Here is a 22,782-nt window from a genome sequence, read left to right as displayed (position 1 = left end):
CAATTAATTAAAGGTCTATTTGTATTTAAAATACATATCCCATCTTAATTGGCTTTGTCCTACATAAATCTGTTTGACCATATGAATGACTGGTTCTTTTCTGTGAAGGGCACAGTATCTGTCTAATCTAACTGAACATATCTGACCTGTATACGGTAAGCTTGAGGATTTGTTTTTTAAAGGAAGTTCTTTATGTAATGTAATGCAGGAAAATTTATCTGTAAGTTATAAGCTTCATAAATCTTGGTTCCTTGGAATTCTTTGAGTAAAAGTAGTATATTAAACCTTGATTTCATAAAAAGATTGAACAGTCGACATGACCAGTCCACTTGTTTTCATTTTAATTTTCAATAAAAAGGACAAGACAGAACTTTAGACTAAACTATTGGGGAAAAAAGTATTGTGAACACTTAAACTTCAATGTTTTATATCTCTGTGAATGTTGTACATGCTTTCACTTCATCTAGTGCTTTCACACCTATTTTGCAGTTCATTAAGGTCACAGGCTGTTTTGTCAGTCCTATGTGAAGATGTCCTGATTCTCATAAAGAGTTACAATAGACATCCCATTAAGAAATTCACTGAGGACATACTTTCTTTTACAGTGTTTGATTAAACTGTTGCTATGAAGTCCATGAGAAAAATTATCTGAGGATTTATTAGTTACCCATTATGAAGTTCTTTTGTTGTATTTTTTTTTTTCCAGGTTATTGAAGAGCAAAATGAGCATATACGGGAGCTTGAAGCCCAGGTAGAATGTCTGAAAAGTGATCAAGAACGTGTGAAGAAAAAAAATGATGAGGAAGTAGAGCAGCTGAATGATGTAATTGATAAGCTTCAGCAGGAACTAGCAAATATTGAACAAAAAGTACCTGCAGATATTGCTGCTTTTCAAGAAGATGCTGACAGTCTGAAACACACGTTTGAGACAGTTCTGGCAGAAAAGGAAGCTTTGGAGAAGCAAGTAGAAAACATACATGTAGAGGCATCTCAAACGAAGAATGAGCTTGAGGAAACTAAGTTAAAAATGAACCAGCTAAAGCAAGAAATAAGTATGTTAAAAAAAGAGCATGAAAAAATAACAGAGAAATATAAGTGTGCACTGATGAAAGGTGGTAGGGAAAAAACAGAAGATGGGAGCAATGGAAAAAGTGAAAAAGTGGAAGAAGGCTTATGTAAGAAGATAGAGTTGCTAGATCAATCCCAGCTTAGGTCTTCAGATGAGAATACAAGAGTCACCATTAGCAAGATGGAGGTACAACTGCAGCAACTTCAGGCATGCATTAAGGAAAAAGATTCAGAACTGTGCCAGTCCTACAATGAAATGAAAGACCTGAAAGAGCAAGGCAAAGCTGAAAGAGAAACACTTAAAAAGAGGATATTAGAACTGGAAAAGACACTAATGGAAAAAGTTGCTGCTGCTCTTGTGAGTCAGGTTCAGCTAAATGCAGTTCAGGAGCAAAGAAAATTCATGCAGGAAATTCAGGAAGCTTCAAAATGTGTGGAGGAAGCAAGCAAGAATGCCCAAACAGAGGGTTTGAGTGATAGAACTGAGAATGAGATGGAATCAAAATTATCACTCTTAACACAGAGGCTTAGTGAGATGGAAGACCAACTGGCAACAGTCAATCGTAACTTAGAGCTAGAAAAAGAAAATGTAAAAGTTGCACAAAAGGAAGCTAAAGTGAAAGAAGAGAGACTCTTAGAACTTCAGCAATTACTGGAAGAGGTTCAAGAAAAACACAAAGGAGAGATTCAGAAATACATTAAGCAAGAAGAAATGCAGACATATCAGGTTAGATGCCATTTTCTTTTGGCTTGTTTTCACCGAAATCTGTTATTTTATGTAACCTATAATGAATTAAACACTTCTTAAGAGACTAGTGATAGGAATATTCTGGTGTGTGGGGTAGATCTTCATTTCTCTATTATTCTTGGAGTTACAAAGAAGAGAAGGGTGTTATTTTAGGTGAACCCCACTATCAGTTTCCATTTTGCATTAAAAATGCTTTGCCTTTTCATGAATGTAGGATGATTTTGAATTTTGGACATATACTTTCTTATTCTTACTTTAAATTGACATAGAATGGAGTGAATTACACTTTTACATGGCATGGAGGTAGAGAGATAAAAATGAAAATGGTAAAAATTATGTAAGATAGGGTTCAGAATGATAAGGGATTGATAGCAATTTGTCTGTACAGGTTTTGGGGGGACAAGGTTGTTTGTTTATGTATGCTTTGAGTTTCGTTTTCTTTTTCTTGCTTTCCTGTCTTGATTCCAAAGATATTTCCCATCAGTAGTTTTTACCACTGTCCTGAATTTCCATCCACCACTGGTTACGTTGCCTCTGAATTTAAAACCTTCAGTCAAAGTTGACTATGCTTGATAGCCCAAACATGAGTTTGATTGCTGAAGCCCTGAAGTTCAGAGACATCATGGAACCCAGTGCTGGACCAGAAAAGGTTCTAAGACCTTTAATCCAAATGCAGATTGAATGAATGTCATAAATGTCTTATAAATTTAATAATATTATCAGACTTCATTGCCTACTCTCTGTTGACCTTCATCCCTGTGCTTTCTGTGTGGTGCAGCCAATTTCTGCTTGCAGTTCAGTAAACTGTAAGAAGACGATCTCTCCTCCCACACTTGTCTTTCCTGCCACGCTTATCCATTTTGTGGGAGTTAATCTAGGAAAGTGATCTTTCAGTCTTAATTTTTTGAGGCTATGTTAATCCAAATAACATACATTTGTTTCCCCCTATGACCTTTTCATTTGTGGCTTTGGAATTTGGCATGAAAGTGATCAGTGGTGTTAATACGTGACTCTTCGTAACATTCTTCACCATTTTCCATATCTTGTGTTGCCGTGTAGGTACGAGCACAGCTCATGGAAAGTCAAAAAGAAAACGTGCTTATTAATGAACTTGAACTAGAGCAACTTAAAGGAGAGGCAGCTGCTGCTAAGGAAGACCTGAGCAGTTACAGAGAAAAGGCAGAAAAACTTCAGCAAGAACTGGCAGTAAGAACCAGATTGTTCCATATTTTATTTAAAGCAAATGAGTATACAGGACTTACTGTCCAAATGTGAATGCTGTAGTTTTTTGGGGTTTTTTACTCAAGTACTGAGAATGCCACTAAGAAAAATGGTCACTTGGCACCTACTGTCAGTGGAACAGAGCTGATGCTGTAGACCAAATCCTCCCTTGTTGCCAAAGTACATGGTTTTACAGTCCACTGTAGTGCAACAGTGGATCTAGAGCTGTGTTTCTTAGGAGATAGTGTTTGTTACCATGTGTAATAACTGCTTTAAAATAGGACTAAACTGAGCTCTAATGGTTTAGAGGGCTGCTTGGGCTTTAGATATTTTTTTCAAGTCTTTGGGAGGACTGCAATTCAGATTCTCCATATTTACAGGTAAAAGAAGCAAGTCTTACACATCTTCAGGAAGACCTGCGCAAAGTCAAAGAGAACCTAGTTCAAGCAGAAGAGAGGCTTACAAGTTATGTGAGAAAGGACAAGGAAATGGTAAAAACTGAAAGCAAAAAGGATGCGGAAATATTGTGTGATTTGTCAACCAGTAAGTCTGCTCTTATTAGAAAAAGCTCATCGTCACAAACAGACAAGACTGTGGAAATCAACAGCTGTATCCAGACTTCACCAGTCATTGTTAAAAATGCAGGAATCCAAATTGATTTGCAAAATGGATGCTCTTCAGAAGAGATTGCAGAGATCATAAGAGAATTTACTGAAAAAATCGACCAAATGCAAGAACTCCATGCTGCTGAAATCATGGACATGGAGACAAGGCATATCTCTGAATCTGAAGCATTAAAGAGAGAAAAGTTTGTTGCAGTGCAAGTATTGACTGAAGAATGTAATACTTTAAAGGAAGTCATAGAAACTCTACAAACTAAAGAGGTATGTATCCTATTACGTATTCATGGAGCTACTTTGGTTTGTGCTTTCGCTTCTGCTACAGAAATTCCCATTTAAAGTCTGTTAAGTGTGAACCACCACATGTTCAGCATAAAGCTTTCAAGTGTTCTAATGTTTCCATGGCCTGGGGAGAGATCATGAAGCCCTTCCTCAGCAATTTAAGTTTTGGGGTGTGCTCAACTATCAGATGCTTCCTTGTGCTACTGCCTTGGACCTGTCCTGCTCTGTGAAGTGAGGACAAGTGTAGGTCACCTTATTGAATGCCATCTTTCTCGTCTCCATTTTGACTACTTTGATTGCAGGGGAAACTGAACAAAGAAGCTGTCGTGGTTTAACCCCAGCCAGCAACTAAGCAGCACGCAGCTGCTCACTCACTCCCCCCCATCCAGTGGGATGGGGGAGAAAATCGGGGAAAAAAGAAGGAAAACTCGTGGGTTGAGATAAGAACGGTTTAATAGAACAGGAAAGAAGAAACTAATAATGATGATGATAACACTAATAAAATGACAACAGCAATAATAAAAGGATTGGAATGTACAAATGATGTGCAGGGCAATTGCTCACCAACCGCCGACCGACACCCAGTTAGTCCCCGAGCAGTGATTCCCCACCCCCACTCCCCCCAGTTCCTAAACTAGATGGGACGTCCCATGGTATGGAATACACCGTTGGCCAGTTTGGGTCAGGTGCCCTGGTTGTGTCCTGTGCCAACTTCTTGTGCCCTGGCTGGGCATGAGAAGCTGAAAAATCCTTGACTATAGTCTAAACCCTACTGAGCAACAACTGAAAACATCAGCGTTATCAACATTCTTTGCATATGAACTCAAAACACAGCACTGTACCCGCTACTAGGAAGACAGTTAACTCTATCCCAGCTGAAACCAGGACAGTAGCTCATATGGTTTTCTGCTCCTTAGAATTAGTTCCCTTATCATGAGTGGGTGTGGGGTGATTAAAGATTTAATTGTTCTCTTTTCTAAATATAGGGAATCTCATTTCCTGGATTAGCACGTTCTCCACAGTATCAAGCTAGAGATGGAGGTTCTAGTGGTAAGAAACTTGGTTTTATAGATTTCAAACAGCATTATAAATTAAATCTGCTTTTTAAGTATTAAGTTTACTGTTAAAGAGTTTGTGTTCTAAGAAATAAAACCAACCACTCCTCAGATCAAAGCAGAAGCCTTTCATGCTAGTAGAGCTCACGCTGAGCATGCCATGTCTATTAATTTGCTACAAAAGGAAAGTGACTAGAGGAGAGGTGGGTTGAGTCCAGGCATCAGATGCCAATTTTTTTCTTCTCACCAGAGTTCCTATAGTCTTCTTACATATTACCTTATCTCTTCAGTGGAGCTTCATAATCTCAATAGAATTTAAAGCTACAGCTCCCTAGCAGTGGGCGATGATGACAGGTACTAACTTCTCCAAGAGTAATAAAAATTATGATGATGATCCTTTTCACAGGCAAAGGCTAAGCATATTAAGGGAGGGCCATCTGGCAGAAGAGTTTGTGCAAGTAGTTCTTTCTCTTTTAGAACTAAACTAGGATTTTTAAGTTTGGGGTTTTTTTTAGTTTTGTTTTGCTGTTACTGCTTTGAAACTGAAAAAGGAAAAACTATAAAACAGGTAGTCTCCAGGCTTAGAATCAACTCTGGTGACATGCAACCACCTGTTACAACAACAGACAAAAATACTTTTTTGATGCCTGTTCTTCAAAGTTTCACAGTAATCCAGCTTTCATGTTTTTCTCTCCTTTTATTTTAGACTCCAGTTCAGACTGGAGTCAAGGAATGTATCTTGCTCAGACCCAGGGATCTGACACAATATCTGAAGGAATAGATGAAGGTGGAACTTCAACAGATTTACTTCCAAAAAAAATTAAGGTAAAGTAGAACTGATCATTTTTATTATGGAACAGCAGTGATACTACCAAAACCTGAGAGTAGCTGCTGCTGCTTGATTAGTGAAAATAGAGCCATTTAGATAAGTTTTAAAGTTTTGGCTATTTTAATACATTTTAAAATACTTCTGATAAATTATGTGCATTTTTGCATGTTAAATTAGGCTAAATACGAGTTTTGTAACTGTAGGCTTGTTCTCACTTGTGTTTATGAGAGATCTAACTCCTGTTAATTATAATTCATTGTAGTTATTGTGTATTAATGATAATGTCAGGATCATATATTACACAACTTTATAGATTCTGTTATTATAGGTGTAGAATAATATCTATATTATGAAAGTAAGCAAATGTGTTTCTTAAAAACAGTAAGGGTATCATGCTTTTAATTACATTTTAAAAAAAAGCAAGTCTTTTGCAGCAAAGCTTAATAGTAATTTCAAAAAGTGAATTGCAAAGCTCACCTGGAAGCTTCCCAGGACTTTGTTTTTAAAGTGTTAGTTTCCATCAGGAACATTTTAAAATTTGAATATTGATTTAACAGATGAACTTTGGGAATTTTCATTTGAAACTGAGGACAAATACATCTATTTAATAAGTTCTGCTGTTTGGCAGATACAAATAACTGGGTGACAATTCTGTCTTGGATATGAGGAAGCATAAATAGTTTCCTTGTGCTGATCAATTTAGAAGTACAAGTATTCTGATACGTATGAAATAAGATTGTTGTTATTATCATTATTATTAGGACTGCCATTACTGATTTCTTTTTATATTTATTGTAGGGTTTGCTGAGAGCAGTCCATCATGAAGGCATACAGGTGCTGTCTCTCACTGAATTTCCATATGGTGAAAGAGAGATGCCACCTCTTAAGCAAGAGCCAGAATCTTGGCTTGAGGAAAGGAAAGCGTTTCTAAGCACCATTTCATCTTTGAAAGACCTAATTGCAAAAATGCAACTTCACAGAGAAGCTGAGGTATAAATAATATCATAAGATTCTAACCTAAATTTAAAAAAAACGATGATGACCTTATAAGGCACATTCACAATTCAGGTTTAAATGCTCTTCAAGGCAAAAGATTTCAAAAAATTTGCAGCAAAACTGCATGTCACGCTTTCTGGTAATATGTCTTAAATTACAGCTTGCATTTGTTCTTCTGTGCATTGATAGCTTTTGACTGTATAGATCCACCTTTCAAAAATAAATCTATTTTGAAAGCATGTTTCCAGTAGCAGTTAAAGTAGATTTTTTTTTGATGTTGTGGTTTATTGCTGTAGTGGAACCTGGATGCTATCAAAAAGATAATGAGTGAGAGAAAAGAGGGGGAAAATTGTTAAAATATAGCACAATATTAATCAGTAATCTGTTAAAACTTATTAGGACTAATTACCCCAGTTGCACTTTTGGATGTATGTAGGTAGTTTCTATTACTTCTGCATTTCCTTCAGCTTGCAAAGTGGGGGGATGAACTTTATATGATTATAAAATTAAATCTTCTTCATATACAATATCTTCACACTACCACGTAGCTCTGTGAGAGTCTAGGAACATACATGTAACGTCATAAAATTAAAAGGATAATGTGATACAGTAACATAAATAATAACTACACAGGGCTAAGTTTTCAGTTATAAAAAGCTAAATTGCTTCCATCTAAAACACAGATAAAAGTTTAGCATTTGTGCATACAGAAAAAATCATAACGTGTACAATAAATAACACCTATTTATGTGAATGAATGTTACATAGCTATTGAGTAAGAAAAGCTCAATATTCCACTGAAAACACACACTTTACATAAAATTATAATGATCATTCTTGATGTAATCTTTGAATTCTGCTGTTTAAATTGTTTTTATACCACTGTAGATTTATGCAAGTACTGAATCTCCTGAAGGTGTCTCAGACTGGCGAGGAGAACTTCTGCACGCTATTCAACAGCTTTTTGTGAGAGAACAGAATATTCTTCTTGCTGCGTTTCAAACTGAACTTGCAGAACTGGGCACAAGAGATGCAGTGATATTGATGAATCAGTTAGAGCACAGACTGCAAGAGCAGGTAATATAAAACATACTTTAGTCAAAGTGTGTTTGTCTACATTAAATTTTAATTTTGAATGTATAAATCCATTTAAAAATACATGTATTAGTAGTAGTTTTGACAGTCTAAGGGTGAAAACAAGGTAAGACTTGTAGGAAGAAGAGGTGTCTTTAAAAAGAAAAACTGATGTGGTGTGGGAAAGAGATTTTTTTGGGTGCACACGCTATAGAAAAAATACAGCCTTCAGAGATCAATTTGAATAAAAACACAGTTGTCCTGAGCTTGATTTCGTTATGTTAATTAGAATTATGTTACACTGTCTAAGAGAAAAGGTAGCTTGTATATGTGGAGCAAGTTGAAAGAAGAGAAAGTGTTAAAGGCTGCTATGGGACAGAGAGAGGTCAGTTAGGTCCTCTGAACATGGAAGGATTAGTGAGGAAAATTACAATTTGCTGTAAAACTGACAGCTCTTTTGATTCTATAACTTTGATGCCTAGGAGAGAAATAGAAAAAGTAACACGCAGTTCTTCCCAATATTATAATATTGACTCAAATATGACTTAATTGAAAATGCTTTGAATATATACGCACTATGAATATATAAGTAAATGTAACATCCAACCATAGATATTCTAATAACATCTGGAGTTTTACTTTTAAATTTTTCTAATGCTAATAGGCTACTAACCAGAGAGCAGCGATGGACTGTCTTCAGAATGCAGACAGAAGAAGTTTGCTGATGGAGGTTCAAGTATTACATGCTCAGATGAACAGTAAGAAAAATAATCCAAAGAGAGAACAAGAGATTGATTCAAAAAGCCAAGGTGACTTCTGTCGTAATATATGTCTATTTCCAAATGCTTTCATGGCAGTGCTCGTAATGTTGTAGGTGAACGAATACTGACTTCCTTTGTTCTCTGATTTTGATACTCGTGTTCTGACCATGCATACTTTTCATCTTTTTTCAATCTTATTGGACTAGTTTTGCAAAAATTAAGATACAGTCTGTGTTCTTATGACTTGTATCAAATTGAAAGTGATACAAAGTTATTTCAATTGCTATAAAAATTGGGCTTGTACCTTAAGGTTATTTTCCATGTATGCCCTTCACTGTTTAGGTTCAACAGCTTTGAAATTATCTAAGTTGGATAATCAGTCATAATGAGTAAACTAAGAAGCAATTGGAATGAACAACAAAAAGTTCAGAGAACATGTGTACTTTAAAATTGAAGTAAATGCTCACTGTCACAAAAATGTGGTCACAAGTATACATACGTACCTAAGTTCAATTATGTTAGTCATAATCCAAATGATACATATTGATATGGTTGCACACACAGCCTTTAAACAAGTTTAGGGGTTGATGTGATTTCTTGGAAAGTATGAAAGGTATTCCAGTATAAAAGGCATTGTTTTGCTTTCACTCCGCTATTGAAAGAATATACTATTGTAAAATATCACTCTTAGTGATAGCCTTGCAGTCATTCTCTGTGCTATGGGAAACTTTACCCAAATAGGCAGTTTTCTTTGTTTACTGAGTAATTTTCATATTAATGGTACTCTCATTAGAAATGCTGGAGTATAATATGCAGCAGAAGCAGTCGCAGATACTGGAGATGCAAGTGGAGCTCCGGAGTATGAAGGACAGAGCAGCTGAGCTTCAGGAACAGCTGAATTCAGAGAGAATGATGGGCACTGAGCTGAAGAATGAACTTGCACAAGCCAAACTAGAGCTTGAAGCAACCCTTAAAGCACAGCACAAGCACTTCAAGGACCTAGAAGCCATCAGGTGCGGCTTTCGGTGCCAAACTTTCTGTGTTGGCAGTGAAGATGATCTTTTCTGTGTTGTCTCAAATCATAATACCGTTTTTATTAAGAAAGTTTATCTCATGTAATGTAAATGCTTCTCACTTTTTCTGTAAAACATACCTGACAAAGAATAGACTTCTGTTCCATTGTAAAAAAAAAATAATTCTATAGGTTAAAAAGATCTGATTCATAGTGTGATTTAATGATTTATTAATATCAAATTTCTTTTAAAATTTTGACACGAGATTACTGTATACAAGCTGCTAAGTATACCATATTTATTAAAGGTTTTTCTGCTTCTAAAACTGAATATGGAGAAAAAAATTGCAGAGTTAAGATGACTTTGCAAGTACTTCCATATGAAATTCTGTAACTTCTAAGTGTTGCTTTGGCATGGTCAACAGCAGAGATAACAGACCAAATATTTGGCACTCAGGAAAGCCATTATTATTTATGCCTTTACCAAATGGATGTGCCGATGTATGGTATCGTAATGTTCAGCTCAGAGATAACAAATTAAGACAGAGTTTAAATTGCTATTACTTTATAGTTTACCTTACAGCCTTTACAGACCATCAGGAGCAAGATTCTGTTGCAAATTCATGTGAAATTGATTTTCAAAAAAAAAAAAAGAAAAAGAAAATTCAGGTCATAGATTCTTCCCCCCCACCCCCCACAATGGATTTCTTTTGGTTTTTTTCCTTTGAGACACATGGCAGCAAGATGCATTTCCCCTGCATTCTTTCAGATTTTGGCCAGTGACTGGATTAAGTTGAACACTAGCTGCCTCTGAGCCACCAATTAATAAAAAATGGCAACTAAAAAGTTAGCAGGATGGACACACTTTCTGTCATTGTTTGAGCTATGCAACTCTCTCTTTATTTTTTAGTTAGGCTTGTTTTTCTAAATAAGCTTTTCACTATTACTCTACTACACGAGCAGTGTTTTCAGTGCACAAGATGGAGTAAATACCAAGTAACTGATGTTACCATGATATGATTAGAGCCGTTGTCTAATCTAAAGGTTGCCCATTTCTCTTTTAGGACTGAAGTTAAAGAAAAAGCAGCTGAGCTAGATATTCTCAAGGATACAATGGCCAGTGAACAGAAAAAATCAAGAGAGCTACAGTGGGCTTTGGAAAAGGAAAAAGCTAAAATGGAACGCAGTGAGGAAAGAGGAAGAGAAGAGCTTGAGGTATTCCATAATCCCAAATGGCCTGGAACATCAAGGAACACACAAATATTCTTTCGGTTAACATATCATCTCGGCTTACATTTTTGTCCAACATGTGCTCCATTTTCTGTCTTCAACAGCCGTATTATATCATCTAGAGCTGAAGAAAGATGCATAGAAGCAGAAGTGGCAAAGAAAGAAAAAGGCCTGATGCAAATTCCATTTAAATCATTAGGAATTTAACAACTACGCTTTTCAGGGCCAAGATGAAGAGATTCTGCTTTGTATAATAGCCCTCAGATATTCAAGGGGACAGGACACTGCTAACATGGATACACCTAGCACCCACTACAACCTAACTTATAAAAGATAGTATTTAAGGATATTATTGAAGGAGATACATTGTTTGTCTCCACTTCAAAAGTCAAAAGTTTCACCTCATGAAAACCAAAGTAGGGAGTTTAGTTTAGGAAAAAATGCATTAGTAGCTTCCTTGATACCTCTGCAGTATCTGATATAGTGAGGGAGAGAGCAGGTATCCTAGTACAAGTATTAAGACAAAAAAGCAATCACTTTAGCAGCATAGGTTTATTTACATCTTGAAATCTTAACTTGGAAAATCACTTTCACAGTTTTAGAAAGTAAAAGCAGCTAGTTATTTTCAACTTCAGAACTACGGCTGTTTGTATCTCATTAAAAAGTATATGTTACAGATACTCTTTTATGAGATTATCTGATTTTAGAATAAAGACATCTGTAATACATTTTAATATCAGATGTAACTGCAGAATTCAGAGTATTGTCACATTAATCATGAATAGCAAAACCTGTTACAAGCAGCATGTGTAGAGGTAGCATATTTGCAATTTGCCAAAGATAATGGAAAGTATACACAAATGGCTTTAATCAATTCTTTTCTTCTGTTTTCTTATGGAAGGATTTAAAATTTTCACTTGAAGATCAAAAACAAAAGAACTTACAGTTAACTAAACTTCTGGAGCAAGAGAAACAGCTGTCAAATGATCTGCAACAGAAAATTGAATCCCAAGAAGCACTCAGTGCTGCCCAGCTGTCACGTGAACGAGGCCGTAATTCTGAGTTGCAGGTGCTTCTTGAATCAGAGAAGGTTCGAGCTCTTGAAATAAGCAGTGCCCTAGAAAGGGAAAAAGAGCTATGTGCTCAGCTTCAAAGTGCTGAAGATAAGGGGCAAGCTGGAACACCTAATCCATCTGAGGAATTACTTAAAGAGCTACAGAAACAAATGGATGAAAAACATGACCGTATAGTGGAGTTAGTAAGTGAGATGGAGAAGTATAAACTGGAATCTGTGCAAGTGAGACAGCAAATGGAAAAAGAAAGGCAGATCCAGAGGAAGGCATTACAAGCAGAACAAGATGCTAACATAATAGCACAGAAGAAACTCCATGAACTGGAGTCCAAAGTGGAAGACCTTCAGTGGCAACTTGGGGAAAAGAAGCAAGAAGTTCATAAATTAGGGAATGAAACAAAGAAGTTGCAGGAAATAATCCAAGAACTACGGAAAAAAGAGCAGGAGAATGAGGGAAGAAAGGAGGCCGAAAGGACACCAAGCCACAATCCAAATGAGGTACAGTAGGACTGAGAGAAATGTGTAATACTGAATTGTGCAATTTAGCTTTTAATTCTTTTGTTCAATCAGCATTGTGTGTCACTGTGCCTTTACTCAGTTTATAAAACAGCCTGCAGATTACAAAATACGGGCACCAGAGAAAGGGAAAGGGAAAACGCTCCAGTTCTGCTACCTAAAACTATTCACATGCATCCTCTGACAATGAAGCTGTAGAGGTGTGTAAGGAGAAGCGCGAGCGGGAGAAATGCATCTGAGTGTATACACACACTTTGTGTCTCAGTATAGGAGAAGAATATTCCCTGCACCCAGTCACAGAAATGAGCTGTTCCTACTCAGGAATGCTCCAGGTCAGTGCTCTTTAGTTCATAAACCACAAGTGGTCTTTGAAATGTTTGAAAGTGATCTCCCAATAACTTCAGTAATTGCGTAAGTAATCAAACAACCATATGCATGAATATGTATATGTTAGCAAACAAAATAGAAGGAAGAAATCAAGGTTAAAAATTAATTTAAGAATTTAGCCTAATTTTTAGATGAATGAAAGTTGGAACCACTGTTGCCTGTAATTTTTTCTCTCTCATAAAAGGTTTGGAAAGTTTTAAAATTATTTTAAAATTACTTTTAAAACTCTTCAGAAACTTCCCTGTAAGAGATAAGTGTTGCTGGGTGACTGATTTGTGGATAGTCCCAGAGAGGTTTGACAGGAGACTTGCCTCTTTGCTGACCATTTTTTTGCCCTTTCTGCCATCATTCCATGCCTTCTGGAAGCTGTCTGTCTGTGGAACCAGGAAGGAAATTTTTCTCTTCACCTAATTTGGCTACTGGTTTCGATCTTCCAAAGCGTTGGAAATTACCCACAGCTAGAGGCAGGATGTTGGGTGTATCGGTAACTGTGATAGCATCGGCCTTCCTGCCGCGTTCAGTTTGTGCACCTTGCTCTTCTGCTCAGAGGTAACTGCCAGCACGGCGGGCAATGAAGAGTCTTCCCTTGGATCAGGTTGGCAGTGGCTGTTGGGGCTTTTTCCCCTCCTCAGCAGCAGACAGTGTGATCTGCTTTCCAGATCACAAAGCAAAGTGGAATTGCTCACACAGATTCAACAAATTTGTGGGAAGCAGAACCACATTTTTAAATGTGCTTCATGTAGAACACCCTTTTCTCAAAATCAGTGGAAACTGTTCTATGCAAATTCTTTACAAACTTGAGTCGATCTGCCTGGAGTTCAAATAATGAATCTCCTGCTGCTTCCTGTGATATTTGCAACACCCTCCCTTTTTCCATTGGTACCACACCGTGGCCAAATATTCAAAGGCGCAGCTGTAGACTCAGGTGTCCTTGGGAGGGCTAGCATTCCTTCCACGGCCAGTGGTGTTGAGGGGGTGTTAGCGAGGGCGAGGAGTACGTGTTCATTGCCTTGCTTCACTTGTGGCAGCATCAGTGGTATGGTTGCCTGTGCCTGTGGACTGACCTCCATGACCGTGGTGGGCTTTTCCAGTCCTGTTCCTCTGACCATGGATTGGTCACCAAAACGCATGGGCACAGTTGCCCAAATTCCATGCACAACTGGTAAAGGAGCTGCTGGCAGAAGAAACAGAAATGCTGCTTGGCTTACTGCAGGCTGAGTTTGTGGAATGGATTCACACTGTAGCTGTATGATTACTAGATCTTAGTCAAGAGGCATCACACTAGACCATTCACAAATAATAGTTTAGTAGTACACTACAACAGTAGTGTAGTCACACTAAACTCCTTTCTGTGTCAGAATTGTTTGTTCTTCAGTTTCTGGGGGTGTTTCAGAATCAAGTGTTTCCATTTTAAAGCACTGGACCACATGCATTTTTTATATATATATATATAAAAATACATATTTATGTACAGACTACCTGGGATGCACCCAATGACAGAACAAGAAATTGGGTTCTCCAGCAAAAAATGGAAGGAGCTGAGACAAATGAATCGACCTACCCCACACCGACAGGAGGAGGAGATCTCTCTGCTGCCACTGAAATTCTGGAAAATGTCAGACAAAAGCTGCAAAACACATCTCCAAAGCTGAAGCAGTTGGCTTGGAAAGCTGCTAGCAGGTTAGACCACTCTTCAGCTACTTGGTTATTTTTTAACAGGAACCAGGAAGCTAATATATTGGGTTTTAATCAATTCACAGACTGCAGACCTAACTGATTTTGGGGTTGTTCTAGTTTTGTAGTATGTGCCATTACTTGAGATGTACTGATGTAAGACAGGATCACAGAGTATCAAGTGCAGCTCTAAATCTTACGTGTTTAATATAGTCCTTTATAAGTTACAGCAAAATTGTCTTTTTTTTTCTCTGAAAAGTGATAAGGTTTATTTGGGTATGGTGTAGGTGTATCATTTTAAAACAATTTAGTAATGAAATAATTCACTGTATTAGGAGATGAATATAGGGATTATTGCTGTGGATCATCCCTCTTGTTTCCCCCAGCAAAAATTAGTATTTTATGGTCAGGTGAAGCTGATCTTGATTCTTATTTTCTCAGGTTACTATCTCCTTAAGAGAAAAAAAAAATAGTATGGTACCAGGTCTATGGGAGGTTTGAATCTGTTTTTATTTTGCTGTGATGGTGATTTAATATTAAAGATTCATTCTGAAACATTTGGGCAAAGTGGAATTGCTCACACGGATCCAACAAATTTGTGGGAAGCAGAACCACATTTTAAATGTGCTTCACATAGAACACCCTTTTCTCAAAATCAGTGGAAACTGTTCTATGCAAATTCTTTATAAAATCGAGCCGATTTCATTTAGACTCGCTGAGCAGTGTTGAAAATGTTGCCATGTCTCCAGTAATTATGCTGAAGTCCCAGTGTGCGTGGATCGATACGCTGAAGTCCCAGTGTGCGTGGATCGATGGAAAGGCCTGTCAGGCTGGCTTGTGGTGTCAGTCTATACCTGCTGCTGAAACTGTCACTTTTGTTTCAGATTACAGTTTGAAACAGCAGATGATCAAGACTTCATTGCAATACAAAATGCTATTGAAGAAGTTATTTCAGAGCTGCAAAAACTGCCTGGATTGTCCTATCTGGAAGAGGTGAGAGTGCAATATTGTAACTTTGGTAGGAGAGTTTGGATGATGAGCTGTGAGCGGAAACCAGCAAGGAGTTGTTAAGTCTGTCTTATCCAGGTCTGTACTTTCTAGAGGAAAATCTGCTCCAGTGAGTGTACTGATTTGGAGTTGAAGTGTAAAAACCCCTTTCCTTTTATTTTTTCAATTTTAGTCACCTTAAAAGTGAATTTTCAACTTTCAAATAAAAACTTTTCCAGTTTAATTATAAATTTTTGAATCACATGGCTTTTTCTTTAAGAAAAGATATTTTCTGGTCAGTAGTATTTCTGAAACTGAGGAAACTTTCAATATTAAAATCAACATTCAATATTTACCATATTGTGTTGATGCAACATATTTACTTAAACTGCCCTGTATTTACCAAAGGAGAGGCAGTCAAGTAGTGTGCACCTGTGCAAAAAATGAAATGAGATACAAAGCATTCAGCAATATTTGATTTTAACTGAGCTTGGCTGGGTCCTTACCTGCATTTTAAGCAAGTGTTTTCAACATGACTTGGAAAAAGCTTTGAGGCTTTTCTTTTCTTCTAAGTTAGATAAATCTAAACATAGTAGTAAAGCTTTGCAAATTGTTGTCTGGTACAGTTGAGCTTGCATGGAAATATTCTGCTGTGATTTACAAGGTAAGCATAGAAGAGAAAGTCACGTTGATCTATAGTTTACATGTACACTTATGTTTTTCTTTATATATGTTGTTACGAAGTTAATGTCATTATCTACAAAAGATTTTCACTGTAAGCCAGTTATTTTCCAGTTGGATCTAGTAGAAGTTGGTTTGGTTTTCTTTCTTCCTTATAGCTGAAGCTAGTGCTACCACCAGGGACTCCATCTAGCTCACTGACTGAGAGGCTGCTGAGGCAAAATGCTGAGCTGACAGGCTTTGTCAGCAGACTGAGTGAAGAAAAGAATAATTTGAGGAATGCTGTTATGAAACTGGAGGAAGAACTGAGAAGATACCAGCACAGACAACCTTCTGGAGACTATGTATGTCTTTAGTGTTGCTGATATAATGATGTATATATAGGCGTAAAAGCATCGTTCTTTGTCCTAGTCACCTAAGTGGGAGTCATCAAGCTGTCTGGCTTTCTTGGCTTCCCTCTGCAGAGTGAAGAAATGGGTGTGAGTTATTCTTGTCCTATGGTCAGTAGATCTCGTCTCACTCTGTTTACAGTAAACTTTGTGATTTTACCCAGCTTCTTTTTGTTAACTGCTCTATTTTTTTAAATTCCATGTGCTTCTCTTTTTGATTGGTATCTTGTAACTGTGATGAGTAGCAAATAGATCCGGGTAGCTTCAAGATCATGAAGCCAGTATGATCCAATGAGGGGGATTTTTTTGGAGAAGCTATATTTTTTAGGACGTTTATCAGGCTCCTAAACTCACTGCTGCTGAGGTGTTAGGATGAAAAGATGGTCTCTTCTCTCATTAATTTTATGAGCTCTCCACCAAACCAATGACTAGAATGTCACAGCTCAAGCTTTTCCAGCCTCTGTGGTTCAAATTCAATTTCTTTTGTCTTCAGTCTTCTAGACGCTCATTGGATGTTGGAGTTAATATCGATACTCTGGTTGCCTCTGAGAAGGAAATTTGGAACAGAGAAAAGCTGTCACTGCAGAAATCTTTGAAACAAGCTGATGCGGAGCTCTCCAAGCTGAGAGCAGAGCTCAGGAGCGAAGCTTTCCTCAGAGAACTGGGATCAGATTCTGAAAATGCTGTTTTAAGGGTAGGAAGAATTTGTTGCCCGCATACTAACTACAGCCACTTTTTTCATTTTGATTTGGGCCTATTTTTCATTGTGTTCACTCTGCTTATTCTAAGTAAACAGGTATTAATTCAGTTTTAAAATTTTCATCCTCAGATAACTGACCCTTAGTTTTTCTCCCCAAGAATGATACGTAAGCACCTATGTTGTCCTTCCCTGTGTGCTCTATTTTTTTGCTGCTCTGGTGATCCTCATATTATGAAGCTACATTCAACAAGTGTGAGCTGTAGTGCAGTCTTCTCCATGATAGTGAGAAATGAGTAATCACAGAAATGCTCTAGGGGTAATGATGTCAAAAGTCTTAGAACTGTAATCATTCTTGGAGCTTATGGGGCCTTTTTTTTTTTTTTTCTTCTTCTTGTAGAGAATTTATGGCAAATACCTACGAGCAGAGAGCTTTCGGAAAGCTCTCATATATCAGAAAAAATATTTGCTGCTGTTACTAGGCGGATTCCAGGAGTGTGAGGAAGCCACGCTGGCCCTCATTGCACGAATGGGTGGACAGCCTTCCTACACAGACCTCGAAATCATCACACATCATTCTAAGGGTTTTACAAGATTTCGCTCTGCAGTCAGAGTGTCCATCGCAATTTCAAGGTAAGCTTGGATGAAGTTCGATTTCTAACAGATATGACCGTGCAGTTTAATATATACTTTTCTAGCTCTCTAGTGGAATCTAGAACTTGTCATGTTCTATCCTGTTGAAATTACACATTTTTGGTAGTCACGAATATAGTAGATACTGTGTAGGGTGACAAGGTGAGAAGAGCATATGAAAAATCTGTAACAGGAATAAGCAATATTTGATAATCAAAGATGGAGTGTATTGGATAAAGTCATAATGTTAGGAAAAAAATTATTAGCAATTCTAGGGTATGCACTTACCTACAAAGGTATTTTCTGCAACTTAATTTCCCTTAAAGGTTAAATTCTTATGCATAAGTATAATACAGATTTATGAACTAATTTTATCTGTCTAGGTAGTCCTTTGAATTAACAAGACTTTAGGTCTCAGACTGAGGATGAATAGGAATAGAAGAAGAAGAAGAAGTGAAGGTTACTACTGCGTAGTACTGCCATGTTGCTAGCAAACCTTCTTGTCAAAGGTTTGAACCCCCAAGCACTTCTGCTTGCTATTGGTCTGAGCCTTGTGTGTAGTATAAATTCAAGGAACTATTCATGTGCCTGTTTTAAGTGAGGCTTTTACTTGTAGCGCTCTGTAGTCACAATTTTGGGGATGTGATAGGGCAAAAAGTGTATTTAGCATGATTTTAAAATGCTGATGCCCTGTTGCTTAGGTGCTTGAGCCATTTGCTGTCCATTTGGACTTATGCAGCACCTCTGGAATCACTGGAATTGCAGAAGTGAAGCTGAAAGCAAATTTGGACAAAAGATGTTTTTCTTAGGGATGTGTATAAAGATGTTTTCTACTTGATCTTCAGTTTTTAGATGCCCATCCATTAATTTTACTTGGTGTTCAAGAAATTCTTATGCCTTCTAGAATACAACAAGCAAGATTATTTTTAGCAGACTATTTCATTTATCCTGAAGTTTTTTGTTTTGTTTTGTTTTGTTTTGTTTGAAATGCAGAATGAAGTTCCTGGTTCGTCGATGGCACAGAGTTACAGGTTCTGGTATACTAAGTATCAATAGGGATGTCTTTAGCCAGAACACAGGTAAATCGTAGTCCAGTAATGACTGAAAAAATGGTATTCATAAGTCACACCTCTGCTTAATGGAAGTGGCTTTTTATTTGTATTTTCCTCATGTGGAGTGAATGGGCGGTGCTGTTCCCCCTTCCTTTTTGCTATAATTGCTTGGATTAACGTATTTCTCAGGTTTCTGATAGTTTCCATGCTCAGCACAGACACTAATCTATTTGCTTTCTCTTCAGTCTTGTTTTGCTCCATTGTGGATGGAATTATCACAACTTTCCCTATGGAGTGTGTTTGTAAAAACAATTTTATCTGCATCATTGGGTTTCTCTTAAGAGACCTGCACCCCCAGCTCCGAGAGAGGATGCTGAGGACAGGGACGGACGGAGGAACCGTGGTAACTACAGGACCCCACAGTGGTGACAGAGCCTATTTATTGACCAGCTCTCCCTGGCCTTTTCCTCAGAACAAAAGCCTGTCATTCTCTTGTTATAGCTTAAAGTTTGGGAAATCCGGTTTTCTGTTTGCTTTTTGGTGGGAGCCTAAGGAGAATCAGAAGCTTCTTTATTAATTCCTGGCTATCTAGGTCTGCACTAAAACTCTGTCCTACTCAGTCTGTGAAAGTTTTCTCACGAACATCAGTGAGGCCAGGATTTCACCTCTGGTTTTCTCTGAAGCAGTCTGAAAGTGGTTTACATTTGCTGAACACAATTTTTGTGATATGCGAACAGAAAACTCACATTTGAGATTCCCAGGAAAGTGCAAAAGGTGTTACTTTTCTTTTTAGTTTTCAAGACATTGCTTTTTATATTTCTAGGTAATGAATTACGGCCTGATTCATTCTCTGGTGGCATGGATCTCTATGGAGAACAAAGGCATTCCTATAGATCCAGGTCAGACATAGAGTCTCCTAGACCTCCTGTAAACTTTCAGCATAAGTATGTCTTATTTTAGATCATCATTTTCTGTCAGAACACTGTTGAACTAAATGAATGCATCAGTGCGTACTGCTAAGGTTTGTAATCTTTGATGCTGTAAGATTTTTAGCTTTTTTTGCCTTCAGTGTGCGTTTACTCATCGCTTGATCAAGGCCAAAGCTTGCAGACTTCTGCTGCCTGATTCACATCATGTTCTTGGAACTGGTGGTAGATGACTGGGTGGAGCAACGTTTACCTACCTCTGTAGAGCCTGGGCTTTGTGACCAAGCAAACCACCGCTGCCTGCCCACCTTTCTGGTTGGCAGCAGGGTGTGGTGCAGCGAGGAGCTGCCTCAGGTGCCCTCAGCCGAAGGAAGGGAGAAGCAGGGCCGCTCGCTGGGGCTGGGGAGAGTCATCTGGTTACTGCGTCCTCGTGGCCAGAGAGTGGGTGGAAGCTGCTTGGTAGCTCCGCTGCTTGCTCTTGATTAAACCCTTCTGGTTGGCTGTACTGAGCTGTGATACCAGAGGCATCAGGGAGTCGGATGCCACTGAAACCAGGTATTTTTTGTCAAAGGCAGCATTTTTATGAGCGCCATCAGGCTTTGATGAGTTTATACGAAGTTGTCAGATCTTTATTGAATATCAGATTCTAGCCATTTGGGTTCTTCATTTTTATATAAACCACCTCAACATTTGTAATCTTAGTTTGTGGCAACCATAACAGTTTACATGGAGAAAATGTTTAATCTATTTTAGCCACTTTGGACTTCAACTTACAGAAAGCAACAAAGAGAGACTGGACTTTAACTTATAGAAAGTAGCGAAGGGACAGAATCCTGTAAAGATGGCTGTGTCCTTGTTCACACAAGCTTCTTAATAGAGAAGCAAACTTGAATATGCCACAGCTTCTGCTACAGCCTCAGTAGGAATTTGCTGGTTGGTCTTTGTCCCAAAGAAATGCAGCAACTAATCAGGTGAAAACAAATCAGTAGAAAGAAAAGACAGCTGGGAAAAGTGGTTTCTCTGGGGAAGGCAGTATGATGGCTTGGGCCATAAATGGCAGGGAGGTTAAATGGCTACGATGTGCTGGCTTCCACATGGGTAAAGTAAGGGACGTGCAGTCAGTAAGGTATTCCTACTTACAGTATTTTGCTGTGTCTGCTGATACTTCTGTTTTATTTAAAATTTCACTTTTTAAAAACATCTGTGTTCTTCTGCCCCTAGGTTCCACGGTATGCATGCTGATTTAAACCCAGTCTCTTTCACCTGTTCTCAGCTGCAGAACTATGATCCTGAAAGAGCTTTAACAGATTACATCAATCGGCTGGAGGCACTACAAAGGCGGCTTGGCAGCGTGCAGTCGGGTAAGGGCTCAGGCAGTCCTCCCCGTGGCTCCTGGGTAGCACAAGGCACAGTTCCAAGTTAGAAAGCATGTGCTGGTTCTCTGAGATACATAACAAACGTCTTTGGTTTTAGGCATTTTCAGCCTTAGACAAGAGGCTATTCTGAGCTGTAGCAAAAAGCTTATTAAAAATAAAATTGTTAAATTCTTTGAAGGGAGACATACAAGTGTGCTTTAATTATAGATTTTGAGTTTATTGGCAACGCTTCAACTTTCTGTGATCTCTAATGAATATGCAGCAAGGATTCAGTTAGCATCTTAATAAGATTTAAGCTAGATGGAGGAAAATGTACCCAAAAGACTGAGGAGTGGGAGTACAAGGAGAATTTCTTCTCCTCCCACTTTGATTACAGAAGTTACAGCCTTTTTGTCCCATAGATGATGGTAATTTTGTGCTGTAAAAGGAATACGAATATGTCAAGAAAATTGTCAAATCAACGGGATGTAATTTATCAAACTTGATTTTTGCAGTTACTGTGTCAAAGTCTTACTTCAGCATAAAATGCATCACTTGAGGAAGTTTTCTTAAAAAAATTCCCATGTAAAATCTTTTGCACTTATTCATCTAAATAACATGTCATTGGTGAATCCTCATCTACTTATTCCAAGTAATCTTGATGAAGATCTTTCTCCCTCTTACAGGTTCGACTTCATACACTCAGTTGCACGCGGGTATGAGAAGATAATAATACCCTTTCAACATCTCCATCACTGGCAGTGATGTTAATGGATTGCCTTCTGTAAATCTGTGCTCTTTCTGTGCTTTTGTATAATGTGTATATTGTGGGACCAATACGAACACAGCTAGACAACTGTCTACAGTTCCACAGACTGGGATTTATGTATATAGACACTTTGTGTTCATGAAAAAAAACCACAAAAACCCCCAAAAACAAAGAAACCCACCCCACCATTAAATTACATGTATATTTGTGGAATGCTAATTTAAATGATTAACTTATGAAGTCTGTATTTATCAAAAGGGTGTGAAGATGAAACTTGTGTATTAATGAAATTGAGCTACATTCAGCAAAGTTTACTTGCACTTTTTCTGGCAAGGCTACTGAAGTTACATGACTCGTAATATTTGCTACGGGCAGCGCAGACAGAATATCACTTGTAGAGACCTATTTTTGTAATGGTAGAAGTTTTGAATTTTATGGGTATTTTGTCAAAGTACTGAAATAAAGATGACTTCATGCTTTTAACTGTGTTCAGGAACCCCTCCCTTATTCACACTGTGCTCCTCCTACTCACGGTGGCTACAGCTTTACTTTTTACAGATTCCAAAATACTGCTACTGCCAAGAAGAGAGGACAGGTACAAGCTTGGTTTCTGAAGACCCTGGTCACATCTGACCGGGCTGGATGGGAGGATACTGCACTCCCTCAGTTGCTGTGACTGATATAGAACTTTGTGTTTATAACAGCTACACCTGAGTTTAGAACATGAAGGCTAGGGCAGAGCCCTTGC

At 38.0% G+C, this 22,782-nt stretch overlaps 1 protein-coding gene across 10 annotated transcripts in view; it reads left to right on the top strand.

Annotated features, from left to right (window-relative positions):
• The window catches only part of AKAP9 (A-kinase anchoring protein 9), a 123,590-nt gene extending 101,073 nt beyond the window's left edge, over positions 1-22,517 (top strand). For all 10 annotated transcript variants that reach the window (XM_049797986.1, XM_049797985.1, XM_049797983.1 and 7 more), the window contains 20 exons: positions 707-1,795; positions 2,876-3,022; positions 3,418-3,921; positions 4,926-4,989; positions 5,701-5,819; positions 6,622-6,813; positions 7,708-7,896; positions 8,558-8,702; positions 9,448-9,667; positions 10,731-10,881; positions 11,798-12,466; positions 14,346-14,551; positions 15,430-15,538; positions 16,372-16,557; positions 17,096-17,296; positions 17,700-17,932; positions 18,926-19,011; positions 19,808-19,883; positions 21,132-21,271; positions 21,952-22,517. In XM_049797986.1, coding sequence (XP_049653943.1) covers positions 707-1,795; positions 2,876-3,022; positions 3,418-3,921; positions 4,926-4,989; positions 5,701-5,819; positions 6,622-6,813; positions 7,708-7,896; positions 8,558-8,702; positions 9,448-9,667; positions 10,731-10,881; positions 11,798-12,466; positions 14,346-14,551; positions 15,430-15,538; positions 16,372-16,557; positions 17,096-17,296; positions 17,700-17,932; positions 18,926-19,011; positions 19,808-19,883; positions 21,132-21,271; positions 21,952-21,995 — 4,770 coding nt within the window. In that variant the 3' untranslated portion in view covers positions 21,996-22,517. The remainder of the gene's footprint in view (positions 1-706; positions 1,796-2,875; positions 3,023-3,417; positions 3,922-4,925; positions 4,990-5,700; positions 5,820-6,621; positions 6,814-7,707; positions 7,897-8,557; positions 8,703-9,447; positions 9,668-10,730; positions 10,882-11,797; positions 12,467-14,345; positions 14,552-15,429; positions 15,539-16,371; positions 16,558-17,095; positions 17,297-17,699; positions 17,933-18,925; positions 19,012-19,807; positions 19,884-21,131; positions 21,272-21,951) is intronic.
• The last annotated feature ends 265 nt before the right edge of the window (positions 22,518-22,782 follow it).

This window comes from Accipiter gentilis, chromosome 4 (assembly GCF_929443795.1).
Source record: "Accipiter gentilis chromosome 4, bAccGen1.1, whole genome shotgun sequence".
Taxonomy (NCBI): domain Eukaryota; kingdom Metazoa; phylum Chordata; class Aves; order Accipitriformes; family Accipitridae; genus Astur; species Astur gentilis.
The sequence above is the reverse complement of the archived record's forward strand: the minus strand, read 5'-3'. Positions and strand labels throughout refer to the sequence as shown.